The sequence below is a fragment of the Eublepharis macularius genome, chromosome 14 (genome assembly GCF_028583425.1).
Source record: "Eublepharis macularius isolate TG4126 chromosome 14, MPM_Emac_v1.0, whole genome shotgun sequence".
Classification (NCBI taxonomy): Eukaryota; Metazoa; Chordata; class Lepidosauria; order Squamata; family Eublepharidae; genus Eublepharis; species Eublepharis macularius.
The window spans coordinates 50,292,842-50,315,771 of record NC_072803.1 but is presented as its reverse complement, the minus strand read 5'-3'; the positions used below and the strand labels follow the sequence as shown (position 1 = coordinate 50,315,771).

Sequence of the window (22,930 nt, the reverse complement as noted above, 5' to 3'; positions counted from 1 at the left end):
CATTGACTCAATTTGGTCCTCACCACAGTAACAACTATCCCAAATGCTCTGGAGTTGTAGAACATGTACTTCCTCACTTCTGGCTCCAGAACCGCAGACTGAATTAAATGTCTCCACTGGTCCGTTGTCATCTGTTTGGGTAAAAATGCTAGAGTTAAATATTTGTGTAACACCTCTGTGCTGTTTAATACCTACAAGGAACCGCTGGGAGAGATCATCTGGTGATTTGGAGTTGTTGTCCCTATGCTGATGACACCCTTCTTCTCTCCTTTCCATCAAGTTCCAGGGAAGTGGTGGACCAGCAAGGGGCGGAGCAAGGGTTTACCTCGCTTGCGGCCGGCCGGCCGGGCGCCCCCATGCGCGCACGAGCACGCGTGCGCACCGGCCTGCGTGATGACGTCACGCATGACGTTATCACGGGAGTGCACACGCCGCCACCGGCCCGATTGCTGCGGCGGGCGGCCTCTGAGCTCTCCCGCTCGGTTGCCTGCGCCGCCGCAGATGCCTGCCCGCGGTGGCTGCGCCTGGCCAGGGGCTTGTGCTGGCGGCGGCAGCAGCACGGGGTGGGAGGGATAGGAGGCTGGTGCTTTGTGGCGTGTGCTCCCGCCCGCCGAGCCTCCTCCGGCGCTCCCTCCGGCACCCCGCGCCTGCGGCCACCGCCTACCTGGCCTCAATAGGCCCGCCGCCCCTGGGACCAGCTTATCCAGAGTATGGAAGCTCTGGAGGAGGGTCAACAAAGTGAAATTAAATCCAGACAAACTGGAAGAGCTTGCATCCAGGGCAAATATGATGCAGGAATTGGTATTCGTCCTACACTAGATGGGGTTGCTCCTAAAGAAGTAGGTTCACAGTAGCTAAATTGTGCTCCTGGACTCTCATTAGCAGCAGATGCCAGGTGTCAAAGGCCACCAGGGGTGCCTTTTTCATCTTAGGTTGGGTCAGACTACCAGCTGCAGCCTCTCCTGGAAAAGGCAGACCAGAATGCAGTCACAGATGCCTTGATAATGGTCAGGCTGAATTACAACAATGCACTCTACATGGGCCTGCCTTTAAAGACTGTTTAGAAGCTTCAGTGGGTTCAGAATGCAGCCACCAGGATGCTAACAAGGTTTGGCCCCAGAGCATATCATGCCTATTATCTGTCAATTATGGTGGCTGCCAAATTGCTTCTGGGCCTAACACAAAACGCTAAATTACACCTGTAACACCCTACGCAGCTTGAGGCCAAGGGATCTAGTGAACTGCCTCCACCCTCATGTTCCAATTTAGGCTCTGAGGTTGGCCAAAGGATCATTCCACTGGCGGAAAGCGGTACACGAGCTCAAGATGCTCCTTCTCTATGGAACTTGTCCGCTCTGTACTGCGGGTGGTTTCCTTGCTCATGGCTCTCTGGAGTCAGTTGAAAAGGCCTTTATAAAAATGTTAAACCACACCAGATGCTTTTAAAATGCTTTTCAGTTCTGTTAACTGATAGCTTATTATACCTTAGCATAAATGTTTTGCATTATGTTTAAATTTTCTTGAGTGATTTAAATAGAACAGTGAGATATAAGTATTATAAAGTTTGTTTGTTTTTTTAAAAAAAGTTGAACACATATGAAGCTACCTTATACAGATTCAGACCATTGGTCCGTCTAGCTCTGTCTCCCTCGATTGGCAGAGTCTCTCCACTCTCTGAGGCAGAGAAGCATCTTGCCCATAACGGATATACTTTTAACTGGAGATACTGGGTTTTTATCCACTGACCCACAGCCCCACCCTACAGGGTGGGCGGGCTAGAAGTCAGGTAATAATTAAATAAATAAATAAAACGGTGCAGATTTTTTGATATGCACCCTATGGCGTATTAAATATGTATTGATATTAATATTAAATATTAATACATATTAATATTAATATGTATTAAATATGTATATTCTAAGATGACGATGAAGAAGAAACCCTAATTCTGTGTTGGATTGTATTGAGTTTCATATAATGTATTGGCAAGCACAATAGTCACAGTGCAACACACAGTAAAATATTTATTTAATATCCAGTGTGAGTTGACCATGGTGGCAGGGGGAGGAATTACACCACTCTTTCAATGGGTTGCATCCTACTAGCTTTTCCTTTGAAGAAAGTGTGAGAAGAGGCTTCTTCTGACTACCAAAAAGGATATGCCGGGAATTGTAGGATCCGTGTAAGCAGCATCACATGAGAGGTGGGCTGCTGCCAGGAGGGGAATAAAGCAAGATCAAGTGGACAAGCTGGTAAGAGCCAATCGAATGTAATTAATCCAATGCCATTAAATTAAACCAAATAAAAATAAACACAATCAGGAAATTTCAAAAAAACTGCAGTGAGTAATACAGCACCTTTAACTGTGGATATCTGGTCTCAAGGTCAGCTTCAATGGATCAAATCCCTGGATCTGATGTATGTGTGCGTGCGTGTCTGTGCACGCACACTTAAATTCACAGAAAGCACTCTGTGCTGGATGGCAGCCTATAAGAGCAACCAGGATGCACTACTAGAAGCTGTCAACCCACATAAAATGTCTACTCATGCACTCTAGCCTGGTTGGTCCCGATTTCTACAGGTATGTCGGCTAGATAAGCATGTGGCATTGCATCAGATGGAATTTCAAAACAGCTGAGTGTCTGTTCTGCAGGTTTTTACCAAGGCGTGGAACCTCACCTGGATTCCCAAGCTTTTCAGTCTCGCTGCACAAAGATTTGTATCAAAACAGGCAGGAGAGCAGGCCTTGCGAGCAGAGAGGACCATGAGGACTTGGCCGTTGAGAAGCTCTGGAAAGCATCAGTAAAGGAGACACGGCATCAAGATAACAAAATTAAATGACAGCTCATAGCCACCCAATGTGGGTGGAGGATTAAATCCTCCAGCAACTTAAACTGCAAAGAAAAAAGCTGACTGCCATCTTGGCAGTTAGTTTAGATGGCCCATATTATTTGCTGGTTCCTGAGAGGGCTTGGTGTTGTACTGGTAATCAGGGCTTTTTTTCAGCTGGAACGCAGCGGGATGGAGTTCCGGAACCTCTTGAAAATGGTCACATGGCTGGTGGCCCCGCCCCCTGATCTCCAGACAGAGGAGAGTTTAGATTGCCCTCTGTGCCACGGCGCAGAGGGCAATAAACTCCCCTCTGTCTGGAGATCAGGGGGCGGGGCCACCAGCCATGTGACCATTTTCTCTGAGGGCAACCCACTGAGTTCCACCACCTCTTTTCCCAGAAAAAAAAAACCTGCTGGTAATCCTTTCTCATAGTCTTCACTCCATACTTTCCTCTCATATCCTTCCTCCAAAGAGTTCAAGGTAGTGTAAATGCATGGAATTAGCCTACTGTTGTTGGGGTTTCCCCCCGCTTTGTAACAGACTTGTGATATAAGTTAGGCTAAAGTGACCAGTACAAACATAACCAGTGAGCTTCACAGTCCAAGGTAGAGAAGGAAGGATTCCAACATAGATCTCCTTGATCCATGTCTCAAGGAGCAAATCCAGCCATCCCCAGTTTCGAAATCTAACCCTAAACTCAATCCTGTCCCAGAATTGTCTCCAGTGAAATGGGAGGTACAGAATACTATAAATGCCAATAATCCTAATCCTGTCAGGAAAAGCTGCTCCTAAGCATACTCAGAAAAAGCCAGGCTATTTAGGAAGAGCTGTCTCCACTATGGGTTCCTTCCACACTCACCTTCCTCAGGGCCTCAATCAGCCCACTGTGAAGCGCAGGTGCACTCCCGGGCTGGCACGATGGCATCACTCCAAGGAGACATTTTGTTGAGCCACCCCAGGAGCGAGACCTCCCCCCCTGCCAGCCAGATGAGTGGTGGTGGAGGGTGGGAGCAAGGGATCCCTTGCCCCCATCAGGGGATGTGGGATCCCTACTCCACATGTTGTAAAGCAAATTCGCTCAAAATGGACTGACTGTCAAAGATGGCGGGGGGAGGTAAGATTGTCAAACCAGGCTGGGAAATTTCTAGAGATTTGGGGGCAGAGCCTGGAAAGGGTGAGGTTTGGCAAGGGGAGGGACACTGGCAGAATATAATGGTTTAGAGTCCGCTCTCCAAAGCTGCCATTTTCTCCAGGGATGCTGATCTCTGTAGTCTAGAGATTAGTTGCAATAGTGGGAGGACTCCAGGCCTCACTTGGAGATTGGCAGTCATAGGGGGAGAGGCTGATCTCCCCTGCAGTTAGCAGGAAAAGCTCAGAAAGACCCACATTTTTTCACACATTCTCTGATAATTTTCTAAAAACTGAATTTATTCTGAGATGAGCGGGAGTAAGAGGGAAGAAAGAAGCTAGTATAGCTTCAGTATGTTCAAGCACAGCACTCTGAGGAGGGGCAATAACAGGCAAAGCAGTCCTTCAGTCTCAGATGGCTCCCCAGAAAAATTGTTGCTGGCCAGGGTAAGGTGAATGGAGGTCCACCATGAGAATTTTAGTCTATTTAAGATGGGGAGTTGTAAGGGGAAGTATTTCGGCCTTGCAAGGCACCTATCATGTTGGATCTCTTATTTTCAGTCTTAATGCAGCAGGAAAAGCAACCTATACCTTGGCTTCCTCTCTCCTAGGACTTTTCATGCAGAGTTTTGTTTTGTCTTTGATTTCTACTACCAATGACTTTTTGTGCAAGGGTACTACAGTTGCTATTTATTTTATACTGTGACTTTATCACTGTGCTCTGACAATCTTTTTATTGCTTGTTATTATACACAATTGAGTTGCCTTGGATACTTTTTTTCAGAAAGAGGAAAGTCAGGATGTAAACTGCCTAAATAATTATATCCAGCCCCCCCCCCCTGCAAACAGGCTCAGGGCGGCTCACAACAATAATATAATAACACAGGCATAACACAATAAAATTACACCGAATCAAAATTAACAAAACCAATGATTTAAAGGCGTCCATCATCAAATTCTAAAAGGCTGCAATAAAAATTACAGGTGCAGCCATGGCAGCAAGCTATAGAGCACAGCAGTCAGGAGGGATGTCGCCGGTCCCTCATCCAAAGGCCCGGCAGAACATTTCCATCTTACAGTCCCTGTGAAACTGTAACAAATCCCACATGGCCCAGATCTCTATTGGGAGTGTGTTCTACCAGGCTGGAGCCAGAGGTGGTTGAGGCCAAGTGAATGTCCCCTCAGGCCAGGGATCACCAGTAGCTGCTTATCCACATAGCACAAGGCCCTCCAGGGGACATAATGGGAGAGGCAGTCCTGAGAGTATGTTGGGCTTTAAATACCAAAACCAATACCTTGACCTGGATCTGGAACTCGATTGGGAGCCAGTGCAGCTGGCACAGCACTGGATGGATATGTGCCTGAAATGGGATTCCTAAGGACACGTGCCACTGCATTCTGGACCAGCTGCAATTTCTAGGTCAAACCCAAGGGCAACCCTGTGTAGAGCAAGTTACAGTAGTCCAGTCTGAAGGTGACCATTGCGTGGGTCACTGAAGCCAGGTTGTGGGACAAGAGACAGGGCACGAACTGCCTGATCTGCCCAAGATGAAAAAATGCAGATCTGGCAACGGCCATGACCCGGGCCTCCATTGAAAGCGTGGCATCCAGGATCACGCCCAAGCTCTTCTCTGTCAACAAAGGCATTAATTCCACTCCATCAAGGGTTGGGAGCCAGAGCCCCAAACCCACCATAATAAATTTGGTAGAACATTCTTCTTGGTTCTTCACCAAGCTATCAGATGCAGCCTGGCCACGTAGCTCTTTTCTTTTTCTTTAACGACAACTCCCTATTGAAATATGTCACTTGGCTCAACGCTAATACAGCAAATTTTAAAACATACATAAAAGTAGCACAACATCCAGAAAATGTAAGAAGAGCCCTACTGGATGACGCCCAAGGTCCACCCAGTCTAGCATACGGCTTCCTAAAGTGCCCCCTGGTAGCCCCAATGCAGAAGGCAACACCCCTTCCCTGTTGTTGTGCTCCTTAAAAAATCCCCTCATATTCAGAGGTACACTGTCATTGGTAATGGATATTCCACTACAATGGCTAATAGTCATGTGTATAGACCTTTTCTCTATGAATATGCTTTTAAAACCCCTCCATCCCAATGACCCTCTCTGCCCTCTGGAGCAGCCAACCCCACCATTCTGTTATTCGAAGTTCTGCTTCTTCCCTGTCCTTAACAACCTTGCCCATCACCACTTACTTTGAGTGCTCCCTACTATCACTGGGAAGGGAGACAAAGTTCTCTCTGTCCACATTCTTTACCCCATGTGTCGATTTCTAAATCTCATATGCCAACTCTAGCAATTTACTACGATGCAGAAAATAGATCTCGCTTAGCTCCATTCTACCTTTCTGTATATTTTTTTTTCCTCCTGACAACTGGCAGAGCAAGTAATTCACGTTACCTTTCCTCCAATGAACAGAGTGTTCTTCTGCTTGACTCCGACAGTAAGAGACTGAGAAAGACAGCTCGTCTTTTTTGTCTGTTCCCGCTTGATTTTTGCCAGGGGCCATAGTGATTAGAAGGTTGACTCCACAATTCTTGCTCTAGTACAGAAATAGATCCAACCCTCCTCATTCACATCTTCTACTCTGTGTTTCTGGAAAAAACAACAACAATTGCATCACACCTTCCCCATCCAAGAAGTGGTAGACTGAAGTCAGAATTGGAAGATGGGCACTCTTGGCAGAAGGCCCCATACAAAAGCAGATCGAGGTGATTCAGGTCTCTTCAGCAGCCTCATCCGAGCGTTCTGCCAATGGGTTTCTCTTTTTCTTTTCCTCTCCACGCAGCCTCTTTGAGTCATTCTCTGAAGCAATATTATGCTCAGAACAGCAATGGGTGGGGCAAAATCTGGCCAGGAGCCCATTGATGTATGCAAGGAAGGACTGAGAACTGCCAACTTCAGAAAATCCAGAGGATTTCTAAAAGCAGGTGTTTCAACCTGAAATCTCTGCTTGCGTTTATACTTGTGCACATCACAGCGGTGGTTCTTTATATCTGCCCTGTTTTCTGTTTTCTCATGCTCAAAAATGATTTTTCCCCCCAAGTTGCGTGTCAATAAAATGGAATGAATTGATGCAGCACACGTGAATAACTCAGGAAGTGTTTAATGAAAAATGTCTTTCTATATAGTATGGACATGAATCATGTATTTTTGGAAAAAACCTACAATGTACACATGCAATACCAACAAATATACAGAACCAAGGACTGGATCCAACACAGTGTTTCCACACGGGTGCAAGGATTTCCACCCATTGAGTTCAAGTTTCTGAGCAATTCCTCCTTCCATGGCAGCCCCAAATGCTGCCCTCCAAATTCTATTCCTGGGGAAAATCCAACCCCAGCTGCAGGGCGGGGGTGGTGGTGGTGGGGGAGCAGGAAAATGAACCTGTTAACCAGAACAGTAATGAGTATGAAATGAAATGAAGACAATTTGCTCAATCCTCCTTACAACATGTTTGGTTGTGACCTCATGTTAGGCTGAGAGGGAGTACCTCATCTAAGGTAGGGTTGCCAAACTCCCGGTGAGGCCTGGAAATCTCCTGGAATTACAACTTATCTCCAGATGATAGAGATCTGTTCCCCTGGAGAAAATGGCTGTTTCAGAGCGTGGACTATATGCCAATCACCACTTTGAGAAGCAATCTTCCCCAGGCCAATTTGGCTAGGGGTCCTCCTGACATAGCAGTAGTGGGATTTGAACCAGTAGAGTGCTGATTCACAGTCAAACCACTTAACTACTGTACTACAGCAGCTGCCTGGGTGGACTGTATGCATTATACTCTGCTGAGCTCTTTCCCCTTCCCAAACCCTGCCCTCATTAGGATCTACCTCCAAAATCTCCATGTGTTTCCCAACCCTGAATTGGCAACCCTAACTCACAGTCATTTACTAAGCTTTATGGCTGAGTGGAGATTTGCACCAGGGTCTTCCCAGATGCACTCCAATGCCACTGCATTGCACTGCATACTTAGTATCAACCTCCTCCATTGTAAAATGCCAATTGCTCTTAAGAAGTCACTGTACAAGAACCAGAATGGACTGAAGGGAGTTCAGAGAGATCAACATCCTGCTTGCCTGCTGGCTATTCTTTCGCTTTGGCAACCTAAACAAATAGTGAATGCTTCGTGTCACAGCTTGCCTCACCATTCTCAAACAAACAGAAAGGAACAAGTGGGGACCTGCAAGGGGGGGATCTCATTTCCCCCTCCCACACCATGTTCTCTTTCCCTTCCCTGCCCCCATAGCCTCTCCCCTTTTCCTGCCTCCTTCTTTCCTTCCCACCCCACTTTGTCTGTTCCCCTGTCTTGACCTCCCCCCACCAGCAGCTTCTCCCCTATGGCCCCGTTGCATGATGGGGAACATGCAAGGACTTGAGGGTGTTGGTTCACTTTTCCCTGTATCCCCTTCCCCTACACTTTTCCCCTTTCCCTCCTCGTGGCAGCCTCCATATGCTCACCTTTCCCCAAGTCCTTCTCGCCTTCTAATCCACTAAACAACTTACTTTTTATCTGACCGCAATCTTCAACTATATTTCTTAATTTGCTTCATTTATATCCTGCCTGTTTCCACAATGGGGACCCAAAGCAGCTTACATCATTCTCCTTGCCTCCGTATTACCTTCACAACAACCCCGAGTGGTAGGTTAGTGTTGGGGAAAACTTTAATTACCTCTTTTTCCCAATTACGAGATCCCCCTTCTCTCCTTGTCTGAATAATAAATCAAGGTGTCATACTTGGTGATCTTAGAAGCAGAAAATATTTATTATGAGAAGTTCTCAAGTAAGCCTGATGCACACTGCAAATAACTCCCCCTGGCTATGCAGTCCTACACCAATCTCGCTATGGCAGCCAGGGTGGAGGAGTTGCTATTATTCTTCATGAGTCCTTCAACTTCTGCAGATCTCCAGTACAAGCTGTGGGTGGTATTGACTGCATGTCCTTGTCTCTGGGAATTAAAGATAGACTGGGTATCCTGCTTGTTTACAGACCACCCAGCTCCCCCATAAGCACTCTTTCTGAGGGCCAAGCTACACATGACGAATGACACTTGAACGGCAAGTGGATTGAGTGGAGGGCAAGTGAACAGGGAGAAATACACTTGCCATTCAAGTGTCATTCGTCATGCGTAGCTTGGCCCTCAGTCGGCAGAGCTGCTAGCAGACATGGTGTTGGAGACACCTAGACTTATTGTACTGGGAGACTTCAACATCCATGCTGAGTGTTCAAAGTCAGGCCCGGCTCAGGAATGTATAGCTTCCCTGGCAACCCTGGGCCTCTCGCAAATTGTGTCAGGCCCTATACATGAAAGAGGCCACACACTAGACTTAATATTTTGCACTGAGACTTTAAGAGAAAACCTTGTTTCAACATTGGAGGTTCGGCCTGAACCATGGTCTGATCTGTTGGAAATTGCAATGTCTGGTGTACTGCAGCAGCAAGAAAGAAAGAAGAGCCTTCCGTGCAGGGGGCAGCAAGGATCACTTAGTTAGGACAGTGAGAGCAGCATCTCTCTTGTTTCCCGGGGGTCATTTCCTTGTCTTGTCTCCTATTGGGCTAAACTGGGCAATATCCTGCTTCTTCTCCCTCCTGCTTTCATTCATACTGTCTACAAGATGTAGTCAGATAGCAAGGACTCTATCCCTGTCTCTCCCTCTTCACTCTCTCTCTCTCTCTTTTTTTAAAGAATTTTATTGGATGGGTCAATATATATAAATCACCATACATACTTTTTAACAACCATCACATTATATTATTCCCACCCATCCCTCCCTTTTCAGTTGACTTCCAACAGTTTCCCATTCCCTTCATTTATATTAAGTCACTATCTCCTATTATATAAATTCAAGTATCTACATTATAATATATACTATATAATATAACATAACATAACCTCTAATATAATATAACCATAATATACTCATCTCTATCTATCATATTCCAGATATATCTCTAATATTTATTTCAATATTACTATATTCTTCTTAACATATACTATCATATTTCCATCACTAATTACAAACAAGTAAAGATCTATTCTCCCCTTCTAGCAATTATCCAAAGACCACATTTTTCCTTTCATGTCCCACTTTTTTCCCACATAATTCTTAAATTTCTCCCAATTCATAACATAGTCCAAAGTATCTTGTTTTTTTAACTTCCTTGTTAACTTGTCCATTTCTGCCATATTCATTACTTTCAAAATCCAATCTTCCACTGATGGTATTTCTTGAATCTTCCATAGTTGTGCATAACACATTCTAGCCGCAGTGATCATATAAAACACCATCATTCTGTCCATTTTATCAAATTCTTCTAGGTTCATACACAATAGCATCAATTCTGGGGATTTATTCACAATTTTCTGTAAAATATCTGACATAACTTCTATTATTTCTCCCCAGAACTGTTTAGCTTTCTCACATGTCCACCATATATGGTAAAATGAACCTTCATGTTTCTTACATTTCCAACATTTATCTGATATTTGACTATTACCGTTGGCTAACTTCTTCAGTGTTAAATACCATCTATACATCATTTTATAAACATTCTCTCTTACAGTGGTACATGCTGAAATTTTAACTGTATTTTTCCACAACTTCTCCCAAGCTTCCATTGGTATATCTTTGTTACAATTTATTGCCCATTTTACCATTTGAACTTTAACAGCTTCCTCTTCTGTAAACCATTTCAACAAAATCTTATATACTTTAGATAATCATTTCCCCCCTCCCCTTGGAGTAAACATTCTTCTAATTCCGAATGTACCATCCTAAAACCTACTTTTCTACAATCTACATCATACAAATCTTTTATTTGTCTATATTGAAACCAACCATACTGAAATGGCAATTCTTCATTATTTTTAAGAGTATATACATTCTGATTAACTTCTAAAATTTCTTTATACATCAACCACTCCTCCCCAGCATATTCCGTCTTTGGATTTACAGCTTCTGCAGGTATAATCCACATTGGTGTTTTCTCTTCTAGGTATTTCTTATATTTTGTCCATACCATGAATAAACTTCGTCTTACAAAATGATGCAAAAACATGGCATCTGCTTTCACCTTATCATACCATAAATAAGCATGCCATCCAAAACGCTTGTTATATCCTTCTAGAGCCAAAAGCTTATAGTTTTTCAGCACCATCCATTCCTTCAACCAGACCAAACATATAGCTTCGTGATATAGTTTTAAATTTGGTAATTGTAATCCACCTCTTTCTTTGGCATCATATAGTACCTTCATTTTCACTCTAGGTTTTTTCCTGGCCCACACAAACTTCAAAATCTTTCTTTGCCATTTTTCAAATTGCTTATTATATTTAACAATTGGTATTGTTTGCAGTAAAAACATTATCCTTGGAAGTACATTCATCTTAATTACTGCAATACGCCCTAACCATGAAAGATTCAGCTTATTCATTTCACCATGTCTTTATCTATTTGTTGCCATAATTTGTCATAGTTATTCTTAAATATATCAATATTTTTAGCTGTCAGTCAATACCTAAATATTTAACTTTGTGGAACACTTCACACTTTGTCTTCTCCATCAATTCTTGCTGTTGTTGTTTAGTCATATTTTTACATAATATCTTGGATTTATATTTATTTATATAAAATCCTGCTAGATCTCCAAATTCTTTTATTTTTTCCATTAATTTTAACATATTCTGAATCGGATCTTCTACTATAACCATCACATCATCTGCAAAAGCTCTCACTTTATATGAAAATCCTCCCGTCTTTAATCCTTTTATCATATCCTCTTCGTATTTGTCTAAGTAGAACTTCCAAAACTATTACAAATAATAGGTGGGGAGACTGGACATCCCTGTCTCGTTCCTTTTCTTATTTCCAATTTTTGGTTGTCTCAGAATTAACAACTATCGTCGCAGATTGATTTTTATATATTGATTTAATTGCTTGCGTAAATTTCTCTCCCATCTGCATTCTTTCCATCGTAGCAAACATGAAATCCCAATTTAAATTATCAAACGCTTTTTCAGCATCTACAAAAAAAATCCAACCTGTTTACCCTGGATTCTTATCATAATATTCAATGGCGTTCAATACTATTCTTAAATTGTCTTTTATTTGTCTATCAGATAAAAAGCCAGCTTGTTCGTCGGCTATAAATACCATCAACCACCTTTTGAGTCTTTCCGCTAATATCTTTGCAAAATCTTATAGTCATTATTTGTTAATGATATCGGTCTGTAGTTTTTCACATTACTTAAATCATAAAGTTCCTTTTGGTATCAATGTAATATATTTGCTTCACTCCATGTTTCCGGTATCTCCTGTCCTCCCTAATAATTGCATTCATTACTTTCTGCATCAGTTGTTTTAAATCTTCAGCCATTACTTTATAAAAATTTTAGCTGTAAGTCCATCTGGCCCCGGCGCCTTTCACACCTTTGTGGTCTGTATCACTTCCAAAATTTTCATTGTTGTAATTTCAGCATTTAATTCCTCCTTCAATTTTATAGGCACAGCTGGCATATTCAATTTATCAAAGTACTCTTTTATTAATTTATAATCCACTAATTTTTTCTGATATAATTTTCGCATAATATTTATAAAATGCTCTCTCTATTAAACTTTGATCATACAACTCTTTTCCATCCTCCTTTATTTTACTTATTATTTTCTTTTCTCTTCTCTTCTTCAACTGCCAATGCTAAGTACTTCCCTGGTTTGTTGGCTCCTTCAAATGACTTTTGCTTCAGTGTTTTCAGTTCCCACTCCACTTCTTTATTTTCCATTATTTTTATTTGTTTCCTGCAATATTTTAATTCATATATCAGTTTCTTTTTACCTTTTCTTTTCTTTAATTGCTACTCTATTTTGCGCTATTTTCTCTTGTATTTCCTTTAATTTCCTTCTTTATTTTTCTTGTCTCTCCCATTTAAATCCATCAAAACCCCTCTAATTACTGCTTTGTATGCATCCCAGACTTTAATATTGGAACTCCTTTATCCACATTGTCTTGAATAAAACATTTAGTCTCTCTTTTTAATACCGTCCAAGCTTCCTTTATTTATTCTCCACCTCCGCTTTTTACATTTCATTCCAAATCTCCCACATCACTGGATTATGATCTGAGCTAATTTTTGGCAAGATTCTATCTCCTTTGTGGCTACTGCCAATTCTTTAGATGCCCAGATCATATCTATTCTTGAAAACGACTGGTGGCTCGCTGAAAAATATGTATATTGTTGAGTTTTCTGGTTATATTTCCTCCAAACATCTTCCAAATTTTCTTGCTTTTGTAATTCAAAAAAAGACTTTGGCAATTTCCCCATTTATTTTTACTCACAGCTGTTTTTTTTTGTCCATCTGTAAGTCCACAACATTCAAATCTCCAGTCAAAATTATTTGTTCATAAGTCCATTGTTCCATTTGACTCATTACTTCCATAAAAAATTGCTCTTTAGATCCATTTGGTGCATAAATTCCCACTATCAGCACTTTCTTAGCATTAGATTGAAATTCTACTGCCAGGTATCTACCATCTTTATCAGAAACAATTAATTTTGGTTGCAGGTCTTCTCTAATATAAATTACAATTCCTCTCTTTTTTTGCTTTTGTTGCCGCAGAAAATTGTTTTCCCAGTTTCTTATTTGATAATATTTTACATCTTGATCTCTTATATGGGTTTCTTGTAAACAAATCAAGTTACATCTTTGCTTGGCCAACCAATGAAATATTGCTTTTCTTTTAGAGGGTGAATTTAGTCCATTAACATTCCACGATATTAATTTGTATTCCATATTTAGGATTTTACTTGTACTTGGAAGTCTTTTTCATTGTCCATCAAAAACACCTCCATTGCATATTTTGATTTAATCACCTGTCTCGCAGACTGAAATTCAAAGCTCAAACCTTCCAGGTAACTCCCATCTATATCTAATATTCATTGATTTCAATTTCTGCATTAAATCCCTATATTTTTTCCGCTCTTGCAAGACCTTCCTTGGTAACTCTTTCATTATCTGAATCTTTGTCCCTCCAATCTCCAATGGGGACTCAAAATGCTTTCTAATAATTTCCTCTTTCATTCTCTTTGTCGTCAGCCGGACAATAATATCTCTTGACAAGTCCCTTTTGTAGTGCATATTTTGATTAACTCTGTAAGCTATATCCAAATATGTCATCACATCCTCTTCCTTTTGATCTAGGAATTCTGCTATTATATCTGCCATTTGCTTCAAGGTTGCTCCACCCATTTTTTCCAGAATACCCCTAAAACGCAGTTGTTTTTCCATTGCTTTGCATTCCATCACCATCTTATCACATACACCAGTCACATCCACTTTCAACCTTTCTGTCTTTTTTTCTACATCTTGTACTTTTTGCTGTGTCACTTGGAGCTCCCATCCTTAATTCATCAATATCCTTCTTTACCTCCGCCACTTCTTTTTTTAATAACATCTCTAATCTCATTCATTAAATTTTGTTGTAATTTCTGCACCATTTCTTGAGTCTCTTTATTACCTTCTGTTATTTTTTTTGTCCAAATTCTCAATGGCAATTTGCCAATCTTTATCTTTTTTGATGCCATCATTGGACTTGCCTTTGCTCCCCACGAGTCTGCTCTCTTCTCAACTCCGTTGTCTCAATGTTACTTTAATCTCACTTAATTAACTTGAGCTCAATAATTTGCAACAAGATGCAGATAAATTTAAAAAAAGGTTTTGCCCTCTTTCAAAATGTCAGGCGTCTTTTCTCTATTGTATATCAATAATTCCGCCGTCAATCAAAATGGCGACTCACGCTTCACTCTGACCCATCTCCTGCTGCTCTAGTCACTTCTCACTCATGCTGTAAACAAGCTGCTTCTTGCGATTCTTCAGTTGCTTCCCACCTTTCCCTGGCCACTCAAACAGGCAGTTATCCATCCGCTTAATTAAAAAAACATTTTCTAGACAAACTGATGTGTCCAATTATCTACCACTACACCAAACTACACAGCAAGGCCTTCATGCTATTACAACCAAAATACAGATTGGATGAGGGGCGATGAGCGCAAAGGGAGAAGAGTTCTTTAGTCAATTTAGAATACATATAGAAAACAGCAGAGCACCGCCCAAATTCCCTAATAGACAGATAGTATGTAACTGGATGAAGGTCTACCCAGTGAGCTTCCACAGCAGCTTGGTTATTCGAACCAAGAGCTCCCACATCGTACTCTGAAAAACAACACTGGCTTGGGGTGGGGGTGGGCACCGCTGTTAAACAGTAGGAAGCAGTCAGGGTGAGTCATTGAAGTCACGTGGTATCAAGCCACCCGGTGGTTCCTTCTGGGCCTGGCCCTGATGAGACCTCCTTCAAAGGCCAAAACAGCCCTGGAAAGCACCCTCCCCCTGTCTTTTATGGACAGAAACTCAGGTATGTGGGAAGATCTGGCTGGTCCATGGTTCCAGGCTCCAGATTTAAGTATCCTCAGATCAAGGCCACTTGGCTATTAGTACATAAGATGTCAATGCAAAGCTGGGATTTGTACAAGCGACTGCATTCTGGGCTGAATCCACACTTCCCTACCTTCTGGTTTTCCTGTGCATTTATTGCGCTGGATTCTATCCCGCAATGTCCCAGGCTGTGTTCACATTCCGTTCCTTATTGAGTCAGTGTTGCGCTATGCTTCGTTCACATCCCTGGGAGAAAAGCGGGATAAGGGGCGGATCTAGATCCACCATTGCCAATGATGACATGACTTTTTAAAAAAAAATAATGAGAGAATTTCCGCTATATCGATTTTCCGCTGTATTGCAAATATGTTTGATTCATAGAAAACACCACGCTGCATCACATGCTCAGGCAATGCAAGACAAAGTAGCATTTTCTGTTGGTCAGAGAGCCCCAGGAGGAACATAATGGGTCACTGAAAAAGTTTGCAGACATTGGTGGGACACAGGTGTTCATATGGCCAATTGCCACAGACTACTGTGTTACCACTCAACTATATTTATAGGATAGCAATTTTTCACTATACCGATAGTTTTAAATTTAAAAAAAAAAACCATGGAGTCAACCTTTGCAGCCACAGTCCCGCTTATCGGAAATTACCTAGGCTGTCCTTCAACAGTAAAACATTATTCACTGTAATAAAAATGGTGCCCCCCGCCAACGCCTCCACAGGCTTTTTACAATGCCATTTCCCAAACCGCTTGGGAATTGAAATGGGATTGAGCAATAGCACTAGGAAAGCACCCTTAAAAAAAAAAAACTAGACGGAGGTGTGGGGCATGCCTCAGACAGAGTTGGGACCATAAGAATTGTTTGTCAAAGAGGGACAGAGCTCAAAAAGCCAAGAAACAAGGAAGTGGGGGTGGTTAAGGGGGGCCGTCTCTTTGTGAACCGCTTTTATTTATTCACATCCATGGTGAGAACTGGTGCAAGAGAAGTATTTGAAAGCATGACAACCTCGTCTGAGGCGCAGTGCAACACATGCGAAAGAATGGTGGGATTGAGGTGAGAGTATGTGAACAGCCCTCTGAGAAGTGCATAAATGGCGGGAAAATTGAAGCAAACTTGAGCCGTGTGGATTCAGCCTCTGTTACCTAACATGGTCTGTGCCCCCAGCATTCAGGAACTGGAACTTGAGAGGGTTTTTTTTCTCTCTAAAAAAGTACCCACAAGGAGGCCACAATCTGTATCAGAGCTGCTGAGCAAAGTGAGGTGAGCTCCCCAAGGCTTGTTTCTCGCACTGGAAATAGCTCTCTGGACTGTTTTGAACCCTAAAAAGGGGAAGACTCAGTCAAGAGTACCAGTCTCTTTTTTTGATGAGGTCAAAGCAACCTGAAGAGGGTATACGGTTGCCAGCCTCCAGGTGGTGGCTGGAGGTCTTCTGGAATTACAATCTCCAGACAACAGAGATCTGTTCTCCCAGGAGAAAATGGATGCTTTGGAAGGTGGGCTTTATGGCATTATATCCCACTGAGGTTCCTTCCCTCCCAAACCCCACCCTCTCAGGCTCACTCCCCAAATCTCCAGTAATTTCCTGACCTAGAACTGGCAATTCTATGAGAAAGAGCATTTTCCAACTGGAGAACCAAGGGCCCGATCCAGATTGCAAAACCAGCTCCTGGAAGCTGCTTTTCAAGCCCAATTATATTTCTGGAATTATTTCTTTAGATATTTCTCCCCAATGGAGATCCAAAGTGGCTACATCATTCTCCCTCCTCCATTTTAGCCTCACAATGACCCTGAGAGGTTGGTTATGGTTGACCAAAAAAATGACTGGTTAGAGGTCACCCAGCAAGCAATCCATGGCAGAATGTGATTTCAACTTGGATCTCCTAGATCCTATTCCAGTGCTCTAAGCATTACACCATGGTGGCTCTACTGTGAGCCAAGCTACAAGTGACGCCTGACACAGGTTGACACATGTCAACTTACCTCAAGTTTTGATGGGAAATGTCAGCATCCTGGTCTTACAGCTTGGCTCTCCATTTAATAGAAGTTTACAGACCCCCCCACACACACACACACCCAGCAGACGGGAAGGGGGGTGCCCGGTGAGAACACGACACGTGCACTTCCCTGCCGACTGCATGTTCTCCCTCCCATAGACTGCTGCTCTGTAAACTTCAATTAAATGGAGAGCCAAGCTGCAAGACCTGGACGCCTACATTTCCATCAAAACTTGAGGGAAGTTGACAAGTGTCCAACCTGTGTCAGGCATCACTTGTAGTTTGGCTCTGTGTTTTAATAGTAGAACCCAATGTTAATATACTGCTCAAATTACAATACACTAAATAGACAAGGAAGGAAGGAAGGAAGGAAGGAAGGAAGGAAGGAAGGAAGGAAGGAAGGAAAGAAAGAAAGAAAGAAAGAAAGAAAAGAAAGAAAGAAAGAAAGAAAGAAAGAAAGAAAGAAAGAAAGAAAGAGAAGAAAGAAAGAAGAAAGAAAGAAAGAAAGAAAGAAAGAAAGAAGAAAGAAAGAAAGAAAAGAAAGAAAGAAAGAAGAAGAAGAAGGAAGGAAGGAAGGAAGGAAGGAAGGAAGGAAGGAAGGAAGGAAGGAAGGAAGGAAGGAAGGAAGGAAGGAAGGAAGGAAGGGAAGAAAGAAAGAAAGAAAGAAAGAAAGAAAGAAAAGAAAGAAAGAAAGAAAGAAAAGAAAGAAGAAGAAGAAAGAAAGAAAGAAGAAGAAAGAAAGAAAGAAAGAAAGAAAGAAAGAAAGAAAGAAAGAAGAAAGAAAGAAAGAAAGAAAGAAAGAAAGAAAGAAAGAAAGAAAGTTTAAAGCCAGATCTGCCAAGTCTTGGGCCTGATTACACCAGATTATCTTTTCAAATATCCAAGGCTGTTAAAAAATAGACCCCAGAGTATTTTCTTCCATGCAATCCACTCTTCTTTAGTTCCTGACTATTTTAGGCTTCTCATTTCATTTCCAGACTTACCCCTCTTGTGAAACTCTCAGATCCCATTGGCTGTAGGAGTTCAAAGACATGCTTCTCCTGACTCATTTGGGGAGGATGCGTTCTGTTGCCTTTCACAGAAAGAACGGTTAGACCCACTCTACCTTCTTAATCAACACCAGTCAGCCAAAACGGAAACAATTGCAACAGAAGCATCACTTGGCGGAAGAAGAATGTTGGCCCTGAAGAAGAGGAAGTTCACTGTTAAAGGAGCAAGAGTCAAAGTCTGGCATGGGGTGTGTGTGCATTTGGCATGCCTACCTTCGAGACTCTAATGGTTCTTTTGCTGCTGCTGCTGCTGCTAGCCTTTCTTTGGATGCAAGTAATATCAAATTGCAAAATATCTCATATACATGCAATTTTTCTTTCAAAGCTGTAAGGACACTGGTATTCAACTGAGTCCCAAATTTGTTTTCTGTCTGTCTGTCTGTCTGTCTGCTCACCACCATTATCATCCCCTCCTTCACGCCCTTGCTCCAGATTAAGGTTGCCAACCTCCAGGTGGAGCCTGGAGTTCTCCTGGAATTTCAACTGATTTCCAGATTATAGAGAACTGTTCCCCTGGAGAAAATGGTAGCTTCAGACAGTGGACTCCCTCTCCTCCCCAAATGCTGCCCTTCCCATGCACTATCTAAAAATCTCCAGGAATTTCCTAAGCCAGAGTTGGCAACCCTACCAAGTCCTGTGACACAGCAACGCCCTTCCCCATGCAAGAAAGCCCCGTACCTCCTGTGCCCAGTGCAAAAACAGCCAGCTGCCATTTACTACAAATAATTAGTGCCCTTTCTCCATTCCCTTTGTCAAGTTTCACTTTGTCCACTTGCTGTTGCTACTGTGATTTCTTTTCTTTATGATTGATTATGCAGACAGGTTCAGTCATTCAAAGTACAGAATGATACAATTCAATAAATAATAATTAACCAAATAACCAAGATGCTAAATACAAAGTATACTGGGCAGGGGGTTGGACTAGATGGTCTGTATGGCCCCTTCCAACTCTATGATTCTATACAAAGTATAAAATATCTCATTAGGAGAAAAAAATCATTAAAAAACAGATAAAAATTTTGCCACAGCAAGAGTTACACTCGAGTCAGTAGCAGCTAAAAGCTTTGTAATGACTTCTTGGCCGTTTTCACACGTCTTTACATAGCGCAAAACTCATGGAACAAGGGTGTCTTCAGGGTGCAATGACGTCAGAAATCACGCCAGGAAGATGCCCTTGTTCCTTGAGTTTTGTGCTATGTAAAGATGTGTGAAAATGGTCATTGTTTCAAAACACGTTCCCACTTCTGAATGTGTACGGATATCCATATATCTCTGGCGAGTACGTGTATCTTACAGTCAGTAAAAAGGTGCCAAATAGTATCTAGATTCCCTGATTTACAGTAAAAAAATTGGTCAGAAAAGGGAATCCCTAAAAACCTGCCTACTCACGCCTCTAGTGGCAGTTTATGATTGATTATCTCCATGGCTTTTTTTCTGGGAAAAGAGGTGGTGGAACTCAGTGGGTTGCCGTCAGAGAAAATGGCCACATGGTTGGTGGCCTTGACCCCTGATCTCCAGACAGAGGGGAGTTTAGATTGCCCTCCACACTGCTCGGCGGTGCAGAGGGCAATCTAAACTCCCCTCTGTCTGGAGATCAGAGGGCGGGGCCACCAGCCATGTGACCATTTTCAAGAGGTTACGGAACTCCGTTCCACCGCGTTCCAGCTGAAAAAAAGCCCTGATTATCTCTTCAATTGCTGCCAAATTAAAGTTTAATTGGGAGTTCTGATCACAGATTTTTTAAACATTAAAATCAGAAAGAAGCCGCCCCCCCTCTCGACCTGGGGCAACATCAGGTCCACAGTACTGGTGGACAGTAATTCAACTCTTTCCCCCAGAACTTTTTCCTAACGCTGATGTTTTTTAAAAAAATATTTTTAACTCTGATTTTTCATTTATAATTACAATATACAATATGAACAATAATCACATTTACTTTATTTGTTCCGCATCTTTCTCCCCAATGGGGACGCAAAGCAGCTAACATTACTCTCCTCTCCTCTGTTTTATCTTCACAACAACCCTGTGAGGCAGATTAGGCTGAGAGTATGTAACTGGCCCAGGGCCACCCAGCGAACTTTCATTGGTCGCCTAGATCCTAGTCCAACACGCTAATCACTACAATCCACTGGCTCCCAAAGGCAGCAAGTCATTAACACATCACAGTAATGTACCTCTGTTCACAAACCACCAAACCCACATTTATTTATTTATATTTTTATTTACTTTATATATACACTACCTATCTCTCCTGTGGGGACCCAAAGTGACTTACATCATTCTTCTCTCTTCCATTTTACCCTCACAACCACCCTAGGAGGTAGGTTAGGCTGAGAGGGTGAGACTGGCCCAAGTCACCAACATGCTTCCATGGTAGAATGAGAATTTGAACCTCGGCCTTCTGAGTCCTAGTCCAACAATTTAACCACTATGCCATACTGGCTCTAATCTTAACAGATAATGGTGACCACGTATAACATTAAAACCTAACACAGTGCAATCTTAAGAACAGTTCCCTGAGAGTGAGCCACATAGAGTTCCAATAGCAGGTATAAAAAAATAATAATTATAAGACTATATTTTAGGGTCTTTGGTGATTATACATCAATAATATAAAATGGGGGTGAGGAGGAATGAAAAGAAAAAAACCCAAAACACCAGATCATAAGAGAGCTAGGTAGGTATAAACTTGGATAATCAATAGCGCATTCCTAAGAAGAGTCAATGGTGAAGAAATCAAGTATCAACATTTGTCATCTTTACCATATCATTCTTTATTTTTGGGTATATTTGGTTGTTGTGGATTTTCCGGGCTGTATTGCCATGGTCTTGACATTGTAGTTGCTGACATTTCGCCAGCAGCTGTGACCGGCATCTTCAGAGGTGTAGCCACTGAAAGACAGAGCTCTCTGTGGGTATATTTGTTCCCCCTTCCCGCATTGTGCTGCTATTCAAAATTTCACTGCAAGTGTGAATATAGAAATTAATCCTAACATATAGATTCAGATTCAAAATTTCTAATGTAAGCAGTCAGCACAGCCTCCGCCATCTTTAATAGCCATTTTAACATGGTTACCTGTGATATAAAATCACAAGGCCTCTGGATTTAAAATGGCAGTTTGTATTGCAGCCAGAGGACCTCCAGCTAACAGTTGCTGAGTCCCACCTGGGGAGACCCAGGCATGAATGGAATGCCGCATAAGAATGCAGAGTGATCGTGGTGATTGGATTTACAGGCTCCCCAGCCTCTAAGGAATCCAGTGCAACAAAGGTCTCACAGAGTCATCCCCACTTAACACATTCCTTTCCCTCCCTCCATGATGAGATGTCCTGTCCTTGATTGAGGAACTAATCAAATGGCATTCATAAGTATTTACAGTTCATTCCTGGGAAGGTACATTCCCCAACTAAATTCATCAACTTAGCTCCAGTGGACTTCATTAACAAACTGCCCTATTGTGCAGAGTCAGGACAAGTTTTGCATTTTCTTTCACATGCCCTGGCAGCTACCAATCAAAGTAGTCAAACCTTTTGTTACTCTCAGGAACTAACCATTGGGGTCTTTGTTCTAATAGCTAGGTGGGCTACCCCTCCTCAGGACACGTTTTACCCTATAAAAGTAGTGCCCTGCCCCCATTCAAAGTGTGCAGACTTATTGGATCCAAAGTGCTGCTCCCCTGAGGTTGCTCCAAGCCTCTTTCTCTCTTGGCTGAGAACACTGGCATTTGAAGCTCTCCCTTTGCAGACTTCTCAGCTCTTCGGATAGGTAATTATGGCCTTGCAGTCCCTCAGATCTATTCCACCTTCTCCACTGTTTTTTCCTAGGCCTCTTGCGTGTTTGCATGCAATCTTGTGTGTGTATATGCATTTGTCCCTCGAATAAAAATTACCCTTTAATTAAGAACACCAGCTTCGTGTGTGTATTCATGGGAAAGGATTCCGGAGATTATAGGTGAAAAAGATCCTGTAGTTACCGGCCTCTCGCATAGCTGTCATCCATGCTTGCTAATTTCCCCCCACAAATTCTTATACTCGCAAAGAGACTAATTCAGGTAACACTAACAGTATTACACATGACTCTAATAGAACTGTATACTAACTGCTTTTCAAAGCTGGTATTACTGGGAGAGCTTTCTTAGTCTTACCAACCTCACAGGGTGATTGTTGTGAGGATAATAATAACGCACTTTGTAAACCTCTCTGAGTGGGCGTTAAGTTTTCCCCCGCTCTCCACTTTTTGCCCCCCATCACCGTTTACCTGGCTGGTAGGGTAAAGGCAGAGAACGGGCCTTCTGAGTGCACTCCTGAGAAGCTTCCAATGCTTCACAACTGGCCAATTTGGACCCCAAATGGGCCAAACCTGTTTGGGTCCCAGATCAGCCTGTAGCAAATCACTTACACATTCCCCAGCACTGTGCAATGATGTCACTTCCTGGAAATGACATCACACCAGTGTGGGGCTGCACGTGAG

The 22,930-nt window shown here is 42.4% G+C and overlaps 1 protein-coding gene across 2 annotated transcripts in view; it reads right to left on the bottom strand.

Annotated features, from left to right (window-relative positions):
• TMEM268 (transmembrane protein 268) overlaps positions 1-18,449 on the bottom strand; it is a 34,239-nt gene extending 15,790 nt beyond the window's left edge. The window contains exons 1-4 of one of the 2 annotated variants that reach the window (XM_054998242.1): positions 18,394-18,449; positions 6,379-6,573; positions 2,680-2,789; positions 24-131 (exon numbers count right to left, since the gene is read on the bottom strand). In XM_054998242.1, the coding sequence (XP_054854217.1) occupies positions 24-131; positions 2,680-2,789; positions 6,379-6,487 (327 nt within the window). In that variant the 5' untranslated portion in view covers positions 6,488-6,573; positions 18,394-18,449. Of the gene's footprint in view, positions 1-23; positions 132-2,679; positions 2,790-6,378; positions 6,717-18,393 lie in introns of those variants that run through there. The other variant, XM_054998240.1, reaches the window with a different exon arrangement.
• Between the last annotated feature and the right edge of the window lie 4,481 nt (positions 18,450-22,930).